Genomic DNA, 11,295 nt, shown 5'->3' on the forward strand with positions numbered 1-11,295 from the left:
TTATAGTCAAGTTTTTTTGCATCTACAAAAGAAAACTATTTAACTGAGTAGTTTAGAATTGTAAATTATTTATTAATGTTGGTACCTTGTTGCGTCTTTGTTAAAATGCAACGAAGTCTTGTGTCAATAAGAAATAATTAATATCATAATTTGGCAATTGAATTTAGAAAAGAAAAAGTCCTCGAAAGCAGAAAAGGAAAAAAGAAAAGACATCAGGAATAAGGTGTTGCACAAATAATATTTTGGAATCATTTGGTTCATGAGTATATTTTGGAATCATTTGGTTCATGGGTAAGGAGGGATATCCCAAGATTAAGTTTGAGATTCAATTTATATTTTATTTGGTTGAAGGTACAACTAATTCCAAGATAAATTTATACCTCAAACTTGATGTTATTTATCCACCTCTTAGGTGCGATAAATTAGTCCAAGGATTATGATTCCAAGACTATAATTCTGGAATAACTCTCTCCGCGAACCAAACGACCCCTAAGAGTTGAGCCTCATGGTTCCGCTTCCGCAATACTATCAAAGGTACTACCAAGGAAACATTTGGCTCCATTGTTGAGCTTTGGCAACCAGTTGCAAGACGAACAGATGATAAAGAAACTGCAGTTGCTTAGTGTTTTAGGTGCAAAACCAACTAATACTAAAAACACTAGTCATATAAAGAAGTCCTTGTTGAATACGACGACATGCAAAAGAAGTACGGCTAGACGATTTCAACTACAACATCACTAAGACCCTAGGAAGCACTAAAATGCACGAGCAGCTGATGAAAGATAATCAACGATGAGCTATATGACATCATCAAGACTCGAGAGTACACATAAGTCTTCATTGCCCGCAGTTTTCAATCCCTTCTGATCTCAGAAGAATGCTCATCTTTAGCAGATGAACCTGAACTTGTCAATTTCACATCTCCAGCTTGCTGCAACTGATGCTTGTAAGAATGTATCTGGAGCTGTTGAAGCTGTTGTGCAGTCGATAATGCATGCATTGCATGGTTGTTAGAGTAAACTTGCTGATTGCTTCCAATGGATGCTGGAAAGTTCATCGTTGGTCCAGCATTTGCTATGTCTTGGCCAGTTAGCACTCTGAGATTTTGCATCTCCTCTGCTAGCGCATCATACAATGCTACATAGACCGGGAAAAAAAAAAAGAGAGAACTTTAGAACAATGTCAAATTTATGTCATGCATTTAAGAACCCAAAAAAAGCACGACTGCAAAGTCATACAGCAGGGAACACCATAGGACCCCTAAGTGCTTATGGGTCGTATAGTTGCTGGTTAGGAGGTGATTATTCATGTATTAAATCCTGCATAACTTGCATCATGTTTGGAGCATTCTTTTGCTATTTATAAAATGCAACACCCCCAATATTGTGTTTGATTAGCAAATTAGAATCCCGATAACTAATACATGTATAAGTTATGAGGAATTATGTTGGATAGAAGATGGAGTTACTAATAAATGTATCTTGTTTTTCTGAGCTTTACATTTCTCACTTGGTAAATACATTGTTAGTTACCCCAAAAAAAAAAAAAAAAAACTTATACATGAATAACTAAATTCTGCATAATTAATCCTTACATTACAAATACCTGCATAACTCTAACCAGTAACCAAATGACCCCTAATCACTAATATAGTCAAGTGGAGCCTGCTAATCATTTGTATTAACGAGGTGCTCAACACATCCACATCTATTCCTTCAGGGTTCCCCTATGTGTGAATTTTTACAAGACTAAGGTGCAGTTTGAGAAGAAAAAATAGAAGGTAAAAGTAATTCAAACACAAAACAGCTAAAGAAACATGTTGAGCAATCAATGCACAATAGAAATATTCATATATTTGCTCCCTCGGTGGAGGTCAGCCCGTTTTTTTTTTTTTTTGGTGCACTACTTAGGCTAATTTGGCATTTATTCAGTGACACCTGACATTGTTAAAGCTCAGTCAAACTGCTGGACTTGAATTGACGGAGAAGAGATTGCAAAATCACACAAACAGCCTTATCTTCAGGCTTACTTTCCTTACCGCTGTTCTTTAAAACTCTCTTAAGTAATGTGCTGAATCCAATGGAAAATATTGATTTCACCAAGAAATGAGTTTAATTTTCTTACGTTTATTACACTGCCATAAGATACCCAAAATTATTCATTTAAATTTAAACTCAGACGAAAGGCAAGAATCAAGCCAACTAGCTATGAATATTTCTAACTGAATGAAGTCATTTGACTCTAGTCGCATCCACTCCAAAATAGAGAACAATTTACATCAACTTCCAGGATGTAGTGTGGGACTACTTACTCTCCTAATGGTTAAATGGAAAAAAAGAGGGTGATGGCACCTATTCTTCACATTTTTGGAGCCAGTAGTTAGTTAACTTGATCTTAGAACTGAGGTGGTAGATATAAGAAGAAACTTAAGTATCCATGACAATGTAAAGGAATTATATTGCCATAGATTTGTCGAAGCCACTGCCAATGTTGCTAGGCAGAAGGAAAGGCAGCAGAGAAAAGCTGATGTATTCGTGTTCAAATAGAGAAAGAAAAAGGAAAAACTTCCACACTCACAACCCAATTCCCATATGATAAGATTTTCCTTTCCCGCTAAATCGACTGATGAATAAGTTACTCAAGAGTTCATATAAAAGGAAATTTTGCGACACTATGAAGTATTTTATCAGATACACAAGTAGTTCAGATTGAGAACAAGAAATTAAGCTCCTAGTTGAACTAGCATTTTGAAAGTACTTTTAGTTCTTTTAATTTAGCAATCAGCTTTGCCCAAAAGCACAGGTCTTGGGTAATTCTACCTGATAAGGCTGGAGCAAATGGGCTCACACTTAGTGTTGTTAGCTCAAAGTCAAACTTGGAACGTTAACCACTCAAATATCCTTTGAAACAAAAGTTCTTCAGGAAATTTTAACATACTTTCTTTTATCATTAGCAACAAACCAAGGTGCCGGTTGAGTCAGGATTGCTACGTGTTTTGGAATGGCATTATCTCTATCTTTAATTTTGACAACAGTCTTAATGGAAAGATAAGACGGCCTTACACAGTGGGATTGTTGGGTTGAATAAGGATTCATGCAGTGTTGTCAAAGACGCGCTTAAGCCCTGAAGCAAGGCGCAAACATGTTCAGCACTTCGCCTCACTTTATGGGCGCTTCAATGTTGTGATCAAGGCTCTAAGGCATATTTTTCCTTGCCAATGAGCGTAATCCTGAAGATGCGACACTAATCAATTGATTTTCACTCGTAATTTTTTTTTTCAATTTCTTTGTCCATATATATGTTATTTATGCTTATTATTATTAATCTGGGACTACACATACATATTTGTATCTTTTTCTCCATTTGTGTCTTTTTTAATAAAGCTCGCGTTTTATTTGCGCTTTGCGCTTAAAGCCCAAATGACCTTAGAGCATTTTGTGCTTTTTTCTTTTGATAACACTGAGTTCATGTTGGTTTTCCTGAGTTAAATTGTCGGAATATTAACAACGTTTTCAGTTATGTTAGTTTCACTCAACAATATCATTACTTTGTTGAATCATCTCTTTCTTATTATTGGAATTCTAATCTATCGCAAACGCCAGATTACTTTCTAATGGGATAAACTCTTCTTCCTCAGGTGATTTTGGGAATGGTTTCTTAGAACAGGAAAGGGTTACCCCACCTTGAAATTACTTCTCGAGGATATATGCTTGTTAGAAATACATGCCTATTCAAACTTTTAAGGAAACTAATACCACTTAAAGCAAAATAGCACCTAATATACTGGTGCCTATCAAGACAATATAATATGAATTTTCTGAATGATCAATCCTAGAATGGAATCGCTTGGTTACACAAACAAAAGCTTTTAAAGTTCAAACATTTGAAGTTTTGAACAAACCAAAACATTAGAACCAAAAGAATTCACGTTAAATTATTGGCGTGCATCCAGACCTCCACAACCTAAATATTTCAATTCGCAAACTTCACTTCGAATTATTGCAATGCATGTAATATTTTAATTGCAAAAGTTTGTTTAATTCATGAGTCAACCAGTTCTAATATAAGTTTGGCTTTCTAAGGTCAACCGATTTTGGATTTGCCTTAATTTATGTGCTTATGAGCATAAGATGAAGAGAACTATGGAAATACTACATTAGTCCATGAGAAGTCAATCTGACATTCAATGTGAAGCTGAAGAGGTATTTCAACTTTGATTTCGCTCAACTTTCTCCATAAATAAATAGTATGTTTGGTCAAGCTTCTAAAATTAGCTTTAACTTGAAAAATATTTTTTTTCAAAAGTATTTTGGTGGAAAGCAGTTTGTGTTTGGCTAATCAATTTGAAAAGCACTTTTAAGCAACAATTAGTGTTTGACCAACTTTTTTACCTGCTCAAAAACAACTTTTGCTTTTACTTAAAAGTATTTTTTCTTCTCCTAAAAGCTTGGCCAAACACCTCAACTTTCAACAAAAAAAGCACTAGTTTTGGCTATAGAGAAGCTTGGCCAAACATGCTATATATAGACTTGATAACCACCACCACAAACTTGCACGCAATCTAAATAGTAACCCTATTTGAATTAGAATGAATTATTTGAACTCATAGATTTGAAGAGGACGTTGATAGAACGGAAACATTTTCCAGCAAAATCAGGAGTTGGAGAGAGAGAGGAAGAACTATATAACATCCAAAGTAATAGCAGGAGATGAAGAAAACTAGTCAGCTAATGGGAGAGAAGAAGAAGGCATGTTTAATTTTTTACCTTCTTGCAAGTGCTCCTCTTGTTCCATTGTTTGCAACTGCAGTTTAAGTTCACTGTTTTCTGCAGCCAGACCATTTGTATCACTCTGTTCCATATGGAAAAACAAATGCAGATATCTCAAAATCCAGCTTTTTTGATATGCATGTATTAGACATAAGAGAAACAGAATAAGTTGAATGCATATTTATATATGTACATTCATATGTTGATGTTGCATATACAAGACCAATCAAACAAAGATTTACTTATCTCCATCTCTTCAATCACACTTAGAAGTGGCCAATGGGTTAACAGACAGATAATATGGATATACATATTATCCATCGCTTCAGGAATAGTGAGGTGATAACACAAGCTAAAAGCCAAAATAAGCATAGACTCCCAGAAAGCAAGAACTCATTAAAAATAACAAGCAGACAAATGACATTTGATAATATGGACATCCATATTATCTATATGGATATCCATTTTTTTAGTGGATAATATGGATAATATCTATATTTGATCTACTTTTAAAAAGTCGGTTACCCAACCCATATCTAATGGGTCAGATTGAATAGTTACTTGTTTTTTTAATCATTTTTCCAGCCTAATAACACTCAACCCTTTTCCTTACAAACCCCGTTCCTTAAAAATTAAAACAATACAATACAAATAGAGGAGAAAAGGGAACTGCATAGCTGTGAAAGCTCTGATATATACCCGCAACGATGTCAATTGAGCAAACATAGGAGTCGCTACAGTTTGCAGAGCTTGCACTTTCCTCTCGAGCTCTGTTATGTATCTCTTTTTCTTTTCCATTGATCTCAAAGCTGCCTGCCTGTTTGCCATAATCCTGCAGCATAGCAAATTTTAAAACATTGAGCTTGTTATCGAGGCAAAAGGGGTTTCTATAGCTAGGTTCAAGCATAAAAAGATAATTCAGCAAGCAAACAGAAAATTCGCCAGTTGAACTAAAGAGAATTAAGACGCTGAATACAGATGTTTTGAGTTAATAGTCTGCTTTAAGAGCACCAGTCAGATGGCAGGGAAAGTTAAGAAAACCAGAATAAATAGCAATATATACAACATGCAGTAAACAGATACGAGATATATCGTTTACCACAGAAGAACTGTTCAGAATTCTAAGCTATCCTAGAACAATTAGCTTCAGACTAACAACCCAATTTGCAACTTACAAATCGAGCACCAGAGCGTACCCTGCCTACAGAACTAATATTAAGAAAATAGGATGTCATATGGAAAAGGATTTCAGAAAACCTAATAGAACTTTCTGCTGAATCATAGTCGCCCAATATAATTTCCTAGTGATTAGTTGTAACAATATCATATTATGTCACTTATACGCAATAGCCAGATTGTGCCAACACCCCTAGCTGATGGAAATGGTGTCAGACACTCGTGATGTGCATACGAGGCTTATGGATACCCACCCAATTGGGTTGAGATCAGACAGAAAAAATCTCTCTCGGTGCGCATTGTCTCAGACTCTTTAGAGATAATCATCCCTATCTATTGATACCGAAGATTTCAGATACAGACAGGAACACAGATATATGCATCAATAAATTCATTGCATAGCATGTTGTTATCTAACTCTTGCCCCAACAGTTATGGTCTTATGGATCGCTATTGTTCACCGGAACAGTACTCTCATGTTTTCGGTTATCCAGACTTTCCAGTTTAACCAATTGTCCGAGATCTAGAGTCATGTTCAACTCAATCCAGCAATTAACTCGCACAAAATCAGATCTACCTCTTTAGTATAAACTCATTTCCAACGAATTGATTAACCAGAACTAACTCAGTCTTCCCTTTCTTCAGTAAATCAAACTTCATACATGAACAATGGAAAACATAGATTTCCAATCAACCAAGTTAAACAATTTTGAACTAAGATGAAAAAAAGCAAACAGGAGCTGAAAACGAATGAGTAATCCGATTATGTAAAGGAAAATCAGAACTATCTCATCTAAATATGATTTTACTCATTCAATTGAGAGATACACACAAAAAATACCAAATTTATTCTACTAGATTCTGCAAAGAGAAAGGAAGAAACTGAGGCAGAGAGACATGCGACACAATTGAGTATAAAAAATCTTATGCCTATATCATCTATAAGGTGGAATTGACAGTTGAATTAATGCAAATGATTATCGATGGAACACAAACCTAACTATGATCTAAATAACAAGAAAGGGAAAGAATTGATGCAGCCACATTTTACCAAATGCAGCCACATAAATTAATAGATTTACCGTATAATCAATCAGATCAGTCTCAATCGATCAAATATTTTGAACCTACAAAACAAGTTCTTGCTTACTGATAAGGAAGAGGCTTATAAATTGAGTGAGTATTCTAAGGGCGCACCGTGAAACACATTGCTTTCATCGCCCAAGAAAGAAGAGAGCACATTGTTTTTATCGCCCAAGGGTGGTATGCACTTACGTGTCGTCGCTTCTGACATATGGATGACGGCAGCAAAAACAGGTGGTATTTGTATATGGATGATGTCACATGGAAAGTGAGGTGTTCTGAGAAATTTTCTTACAACTAATTAAGGACAATATTTAGTATTAATTCCTTTCCTGCCTCCAGTTTTTCTTCCAAGGAAAAAGAGGGCTTCCGATTACTTTTGATTAAGTTCTTTAACATAATTCACAAACTAGTGAATAATAGTTGCATTTGATTAGTTCATCCATCAGACAGAAATGCTGCCGGTAATCTTTTTTATAACCGAGAAATCTTCGAGGCCGTTTGGCGCATGGTACTAAACTTGGTGAATAATGGGCCCACCCCTCTACCCTGCTCCATTAAAAAGGTTGTGGTAATTCAGCACATAGAATATGATTTTTAATTCTCATTATATGACAGAATTGACATATGGGCTTGGTAAGAATAAGAGAGAAAATACGTACGAAATATTTGTCCTAACACAAAACAATCAGCTTTTGCCAAGCTCCAGAATGTAACTTCACCCTTCGCGAAAACAACAAATAAACAACTAGAAATAACTGCCCCGTTTCATATGTATGTAACCTAGTTATAGCCTTTATTTCTTATTCTCTTTCCTTTTATTTCTCCTATTTATTTTGTTAGCCTATATTCACGGCACATTGCTTACCTTTCGCCTTTCATTTCATCTTCTCACCTTTCTTGGTTAATTGAAATTTGAGCGAACAGGGTGAAGAAGTCCTAAAACATAGACGAACGAATAAAGTTTTGGAGAAATGAAAGCTAGATAGTGAAGCAAAAGGAAGAAACTCTCTGAAACTTTTCATTTTTCTTGTCAATTATCGCCTACTATTATCATTCTAGAGATGATCATATTGCAATTAAGCTCGTTAATTGTAGATTATTAGAAATATCCACCATGGGGTTGTGCTTCCAGATTAATTATACCACCATGAAGTTCATTATCAGTTTATTGTTGGTATTCTCCCAGTTTTCTTCATGTTGAGGAGTGTTCCTGACAGATTAATTGAAGAGCATAAGGTCAAATAGAATGAACACAAATTTTAATTTGTTGGTCTTTTGTTTTCTTCTTATTTTAATTATTCCTAGTCTATAATTTTATGCTCAGCTCGTTATATACAACAAACCCAATATAATTCCACCATGTGGGGTCTGGGGAGGGTAGAGTGTACGCAGACCTAACCCCCACCTTGAAAGGTAGAGTGTACTCAGCTCGTTATATGGGATACATAATTCATCTATTGAATTAGCCCACTAGGTCCTGTGTTTCGGCACTACAAAATTGGGCCGTGCAGAGAACAACATAATGATATATATATATATATATATATATATATATATCCCTCCATTTCAGTTGGTTTGTCTGATTGTGACTTGGCACGGAGTTTAAGAAAATAAAGAATTTTTTTAATCTTGTAGTGTTAAATCAAAGATATGTAGAATGTACCAAAATTTCTTTTAATCTTGTGGTCTTAAACATGCTATATGGAAAGTTGGAACTAAAAAGTTGTCAAAAAAGGAAGGTATTCTTTTTTAAACGAACTTTGGATTTTGTTTTACTACCGCGCGAAGCGCAGGTATATATACTAGTTGCCTTATAAAGACTGGTAATATTCACCTGTCTCACTTAGTGCGCCACTATGTATTCACCTCTCTCCGCAGAATAACACTAGTGTTTCTCATCTGCAACCCCCACCCCCAAAACCGGTTTTGTTTTTGTATCTTCTCTCTTTATATTTAGCAGCTACAGGCCTCCTTTCCCTCCCTGCTTCCAGCTTCCATCTCATACAAAATTTACCATTCTTACCTAGAGAGGACTGACATTGGTAGTTAGATGTCCTTCCATCAATCAAGGCCAAGATAAGCTAATACCAAGGGCTCCAAACAGATGTTTTTCTGCTTTTTAGTTCTTAAAGGTAAACTTGTGCACGCGTAACTATATTCAACTTCTTAAGGAGAAGGGACAGCAGAGAACTAGAAAAAGAAGAGGCTTGAGGTGGCACTATGAGGAGAGCTGACAGCGTGTTTATTTTTTCCTTTTTTTTTTTTTAAATCCCCAATTTGATGCTCGTTCAGGCATTAAAGTGGAAAGTTGACAGAAGAGGTCTGGGGCAAAGACTTTACAAGTGTGATGGACAGACGCTTCAAGAAACTAAGACCAGAAAAGTTCGGGGAGCAAATTATTGGAGGTAATAGCCAGATGGAAAGGAAGCATCATTAAAATGAACTCACCACCAATCAAACACTAATTAATTCCAACAAACACAGAAAGTTTTCATTTAACAAACAACATTGCAGCATAATATCTAGATCATATTAGGATGTTCACAGTTTTAGCCACCCACCTCTTCCGTTTTCAGTTCCCAAAACTACACATAAGGATTTTATCTCATGCAGGAAAACTATTATAGAAGCAAATCCAATGGTTGGTCAAGCTATGATACTGGTTAAATAGAGAATAATGTCAAAGACAGCAAATGATGAGGAGCAACAAAACTTTCATTCAGAGACTTACTTCTTAGCACGTCTCGGATCTTTAAGAGCGAGCTCAGCTAGCTTTGCTGCTGACTTGGCTTTCTTAATCTCAGCTGCAGAAGGCTCTTCTCCGCCCGAAGTAAGCATCTCACTGGCATTGTCAGTCCTCGAAGGTGTTAAAGCTGCCCCTGAAGATGACTCACCGACTTGGAATGAAGAGTTAAACTTATCCAAGTCAAGATACATAGAGACGAAATCCTCCTCAGTCTCATCCGAAAGAGATTGTCCATCCAGTCCACTGACTACACCACGATCGCTATCAAAACTTATATCATCAGGAAGCATAAATATCTCTGAAGGAGCATGTCGATGACCCACATTCTTAGGCGGGTTGTCGAGCATTTGGCTAATATCCATGTTTCAAGTTTTCCACCACCTTAATTGTCTTCAAACACTAGAAATCTGAATATAAAAAGCTTAACAGAACCAAAACTGGAAAGTGATGACTTGTTTCCTTCTAAAGGCAAGAACTCTCAAGTTGAAAATAACAACTCACAACACAAAACTGCTTTCTTCAAACTATATGAAATGCACCCTGGAAATGAAAAATTGGGAAATAAAGATTGGATCTTTAATAAGCAGAAATGTTATTCATCAAGAATCCAAAAATAGAACAGCAAGAATACGCCCAGACTGCAATATATCCAATGTTTTTCTTTAGAGGTAATGATCAAAAACACACCTAAACTATCATTTTTTCACGAGTTTCACGCCAGTTGTTCTCTTTTCCAACATGAATTATCACCATCAATGTATTAAAACACACCTAGTTGATACAAATCAGCTTAGAGGTATGTTTTAATAATTAGATGTTAGACTCGTGAAAAAGTGATCATTCAGGTGTGGTTTTGACCATTTAACTCCTTTCTTTATGAAATTTTAAGCAAGCCAAAGAGGAAAAATAACAAAGCGAAGATGACCATCTTCTAAACGGGAAAAAGAAGAAGAGAAAAACAGCTTAAACAAGGTAAATTCTTACAGCTTAAACAAGAACGAATAAACAAAGGGAATCAAGCAGCTTTTCAGATGGCCAGAGAGAAATGGAGACGATACATATTTTGAGAGAGAGACTGTGCGTTTATAGTGACGAGAAGGGAAGTGTGAGAAGTTATTAAACAAAAATTGACTTAAATAGTCAAAAACATACTGTCATTTTTTTCACAAGTTTCATACCCTAACCCCTGTTTGGATGGTGGTTTCCTGTGGTTCATTAATGTATGGTTTTCTATAAAATCATGTTTGATTTCATTGTTCTTAAAATTATGTGGTATGGTGTTGTAAATTTGTGATTCATTCCATGGTTATATAACCATGAAAAGTCTCAATTTTTGTAACCATGGATTTGGTGATTTTTTCGTAGTTACATATTTCATTTCTCCATTATACCCCACCTCACCCCCACCCCATCCCTGCCCCACCCTCCACCATCCATCCCACACCACCCCCACCCTACCACTCACCCCTACCCCACCCCACCCCCTCCCTACCACCCACTTTCACCCCCAACTACCCC

At 36.0% G+C, this 11,295-nt stretch overlaps 1 protein-coding gene across 1 annotated transcript; it reads right to left on the reverse strand.

Moving 5' to 3' along the window:
- Positions 1 to 601: 601 nt before the first annotated feature.
- LOC132611412 (probable transcription factor PosF21) lies at positions 602 to 10,290 on the reverse strand. The gene is made up of 4 exons (XM_060325843.1): positions 9,763 to 10,290; positions 5,469 to 5,601; positions 4,767 to 4,851; positions 602 to 1,137 (listed from the first exon to the last, which is right to left on the reverse strand). Exons 1-4 carry the CDS (start codon positions 10,137 to 10,139, stop codon positions 854 to 856), a joined length of 879 nt encoding a protein of 292 aa, XP_060181826.1. The 5' UTR covers positions 10,140 to 10,290; the 3' UTR covers positions 602 to 853.
- Positions 10,291 to 11,295: the final 1,005 nt, after the last annotated feature.

The sequence above is a fragment of the Lycium barbarum genome, chromosome 9 (genome assembly GCF_019175385.1).
Source record: "Lycium barbarum isolate Lr01 chromosome 9, ASM1917538v2, whole genome shotgun sequence".
NCBI lineage: Eukaryota > Viridiplantae > Streptophyta > Magnoliopsida > Solanales > Solanaceae > Lycium > Lycium barbarum.